This window comes from Priapulus caudatus, unplaced genomic scaffold (assembly GCF_000485595.1).
Source record: "Priapulus caudatus unplaced genomic scaffold, Priapulus_caudatus-5.0.1 Scaffold1502, whole genome shotgun sequence".
In the NCBI taxonomy this organism is placed as follows: domain Eukaryota; kingdom Metazoa; phylum Priapulida; class Priapulimorpha; order Priapulimorphida; family Priapulidae; genus Priapulus; species Priapulus caudatus.
The window spans coordinates 40,042-44,216 of NW_014578563.1; the positions used below are offsets into that span (position 1 = coordinate 40,042).

The following is a 4,175-nucleotide window of genomic DNA, read 5'->3' on the forward strand; positions in this document are numbered from 1 at the left end:
GTGTGTGTGTGTGTGTGTGTGTGTGTGTGTGTGTGTGTGTGTGTGTGTTTGTACACAGGTGTGTATAGATGTTACAGGGTACTACAGGTAGGGAAACACATGTGCAGGTGTGTAGTTAGTAACAAGTTAGAAACGTACGGTGTGAAGAGAAAGAACGAATACTACGTGACTAAAAGAAGGAGAAGACTGAACGTAAGCGGGGTACTGCAAGAAGGTTAGCACACTTGCAGACGTGTCGGCAGCGCATGCTACAGCAAGAAATAAAACGCACATCGTGACGAGAAGAAACGAGAAATAAACGAGCACGAGAGAAGCTCAGTGGATACATGTGTATCCGGGGGAGGGGGGGGGACCGACGTCAGCACACGCGGCCCAGTGGTTTAATTACGTGGCTCTTGTGAATTACGCGCGCGGTGACGTCAGAATCAGCAATCCATCCCGGAATTTCAACCCGTAGTTCGGCCCCGCATGATTAAATAATGTCGAGATTACCAATCGAATACTGTATAGGCTGTATATTTCGCGGTGGTTTAATTTTCGTGAGTTTCGCGAACGCGTCCCCGACCGCGAAAATAACAACACGCGAATAGTTCATTCCGAATAATACCGAATAATTCATAATTCGCCGAACGCGAAATTAACCCCTCGCGAAACTGTCCGTCAAGTGTGAATTCGCGAAAATATCTGTACGCGAAAAATATGGCGAACACAGTAGTTTCGTCTGTTTCTACGGCGGCTTGTTTTTTTGCGTGGCGTGTTTTGGGGGGGGGGGTTGCAGCAGAAGAGAATCGTTACGAGCGCGGCTTGCATTTGATATCGGATACATCAAGAGTAGATAATAACACATCGTGTTATTATCTACTCTTGGATACATGATATACAACGCGTTACATGAGACACTTGTCGCACATTCTCTCGCATTATAGCCGCATTATTAGCCGTATTATATAGCGAACGACTGCCGTGCGATTTCTGACCGCGGAAAGAAGAAAAGGAAGACGAAAATCATAACAAAGGACGAGGGACGGGTACCGCTGCCGGAGACTTTTCTGCGTTTCAGCTACGATGAATTGTGGAAGGCCCCGACGATCATACGATAGTCTGCTATCTACGATTATAACGATCACGTGACATTCTGTCAGCCATGTACGATGATAACGATACACGATATTTTTTTCATCTATGACTGTAACAATAAGATAATATTTTCGGTTAAAATTCTTATATACACACACACATATATAAGAGACAGGTAGGGAGGATGCTGGGGAGGAAATAGGCAGAGTGGATGCCAGGAGATAAATATGTAGGATGGTTTTCTCGTAGTTTCGGGTTTCTCAAAACACCAAACACTTCTCAAATACAAATTGTCAAATAGCAATGTCAATATAAAATAATAATTCTCAAATACCAATCGATACATACGCCGTGCCGGGCGTGCCCATCAGCTAAGGACCATGTGGACGTATACTCCAAAAATCACCACTGTATACTATACAGTGTAGTATGTGCATCTGTACTTATTAATACTACCATGAACATATCTATACAATGTACTTGCACTAGTATTTGTACTAGTACTCATACTTGTATTTGTACTAGTACTCGTTCTTGAATTTGTACTTGCAATTGTACTTGTAGTTGTGCGCTGCACTTGTGAATTGTGATCGTACTTGTACTTATACACGTACTTGTACTTTCACACATACTGGTGCTTGTACTCATAACTGGACTTTTTGCATGTAATTATACTTGTACTTGTACGGGAGAGTGGTAGCCATGCACCATCATCATCATCATCACCATCAGCAGCAGCAGCATCATCATCATCACCATCATCATCATCACCATCATTATCATCGTCATCCTCATCATCAGCATCAGCATCCTCACTATCACCACCACCATCATCATCATCATAATCATCATCATCATCATCACCATCATTACCATCATCATCATCACCATCATCAGCATCAGCATCCCAGATTTCGACTGCCCCTTTCCAGCCTCACCGTCGGCATGCCAGCGCTGACCGTAATCCTTACGAAGGCGGAGGCGTGATGACACGGTTCACGGCTCATCGGTCGACAATAATTATTTTCGTCGCTAATTAGACTAAGCTGCCGCGCGTTGGCGAGTATCGAATGCTCGCACACTGGCTGGCATGGCCGAATGCTCGCACACTGGCTGGCATGGCCGACGAATGCCATTCGCACCAACCTGGCTGCTATGGCGGACTGTCCGCCGCTCCGTCGTTTCCCTCCGTATGTGTGTGTGTGCGTGGTCGTGTGGTGCGCTGTGTGTGTGTTGTGTGTGGTGTGTGTGGTGGGGTGTCGTTCCCTACTGTGGCTCGCCCTCCGCGCTGTGCTTGGCTGTGTGTTGTGTGTGTGTGTGTGTGTGCGCTGTGGTGTGGTGTGTGTGTGTGTGTGTGTGTGTTGTTCGTGTGTCATGTGGGGGGTGTGTGTGTGTGTGTGCGTTGCGTGTGGGTTGTGTGTGAGGGCCTGTTGTGCTGTGTGTGTTGATTGTGCTGTGGTGCTGTGTGGTCGTGTCGTGTGGTGTGTGTGTGGGTGGTGAGCGTGTGCCCGCGGGTGTGTGTGTGTGTGTTGGTGGTGTGGCTCCCTCGCGCGTGTGGTGTGTGACCTTGTGGGTGGGTGCGGCGGCACCAGGCGGCCCAATTCACACATCCTGGTTGTGTGGTGGCGTCTGGTGCGTGCGCTGCAGTGCCCCGTGCGTGCGCCGTGCGTGTCGTGGGTGTGCACCCGCCGTGTAGTGGTGGTGTGGCTGAGGAGCTTGTGTCTGTAGTGTGTGTGGTGTAGAGAAGGGCTGTACCAGCCCATCGATCCACGCGAGCAGCACATGTCAATAACCCTCAACAATAAGCGACCCCCGCTTAATAAGTCGTCTGCACTAAGTAGCCGCGTGGACGTATCATCGCGCCGGGCAGGACGCCCACGGCATCTCTCGATTGTTCCGTCGCCGCCGGACGCCTTACACGGGCAGCGAAACATCTTTTGCGGACAGCGGATGATGGCGCGTCGTCGGCTCGATCAGCGGCGTGTTGGCCCTGCGGCGACGTTGATCGAACCGTGCAGGACATAGCCCTCTCCGCCGTCGAACTTTCTCGCTGTTCACGGCCCCTGCCGGCCGAAGACCACCGTTCGAGGGACTCTCGGTCCCTCTCGAAGTCGTTCCGCCCTGACGTTCCCCGAGCGCCGTCGCTCGCCTGCTGCGTTCCGTATGCCCTTACCGCGGCGCAGCCGCATGGCCGACGCGTCGCCGTCACGTCGTCGGCGCTACCCTCCCGCGTCTGTATAGCCGACATATTTCGCACCCCGCCGGCGCGGTAATCTAATCCGTCGATCGACGTGCCGCGTCGTCAACGCGAGTCGCGCCTCCATCCGTCGTGTGTCCGGACCGACCCCGGGCCGGTCCGACGTGTACGTCGACGCTGACGGCCGCCCTGCATGATAAGCGCATTCGACAGAGCCTCCTGGGGTTACATCGCGGCGGCGGACCCGCACGACGTCGACGTAGCGTCGTCCGTCGAAGAGACACATCGTCGACGCGCACCAGCCGTCTCGCTTCATCTTTGTCGCTGCATGATTCGTGTGACTCTGCGCAAGCAGACGTCAGCGAATTCCGGTCTGCAGCCACGTCCATGCTGCGTCGACGCGTGCAATACTCGGCCTTCCGTTGCTCCTTCCTGCGCAGCGCCGGCCTGCTCCACCTCCCGTCCGATCAACCCGTCCTCATAAGAATCTGTCCGGCGCGCTCGAGGAGGGCTTTTTTTAGCGTCCGGTACTCGCGGAGCGCGCCTGGACAGAAGTGCGTCCTTGTAGGGCAGAAGACGCGATAGCCCCGCTCGCGCACGTCTTTGCCGAGATCGGACGGATTTCCGGTTCTTGTTTCCGGCGATTTCAGATGCTACCTCGCGAAGACGCTTCCGGCGCGCCGAGCGCACGAAGACGGTCGTGTCCTTGGGCGTCGCGACGACGCGTCCAGCTTGCCTCGCCTTCACTATGTACATCTCACTCCGACTGTACGCCCTATGCGGCAGATTGTTAGTCTCCCGCGGCTGAACACCTGCAGACGCAGCTTTCAATACGATTTCGACCGAGCAGCCCGGCTAGTTCGCCAGTCCACTGGATACGCTCACGCGCTTCAGCGTGACA

General features: G+C 53.1%; 1 protein-coding gene across 1 annotated transcript in view; it reads right to left on the bottom strand.

Annotated features, from left to right (window-relative positions):
• Positions 1–4,175, bottom strand: part of LOC106816837 (cyclic nucleotide-gated olfactory channel-like) — a 12,550-nt gene that overhangs the window by 1,693 nt on the left and 6,682 nt on the right. The window contains exons 5-6 of the mRNA XM_014821472.1: positions 3,932–4,086; positions 3,504–3,617 (exon numbers count right to left, since the gene is read on the bottom strand). Of these exons, the coding sequence (XP_014676958.1) occupies positions 3,504–3,617; positions 3,932–4,086 (269 nt within the window). The remainder of the gene's footprint in view (positions 1–3,503; positions 3,618–3,931; positions 4,087–4,175) is intronic.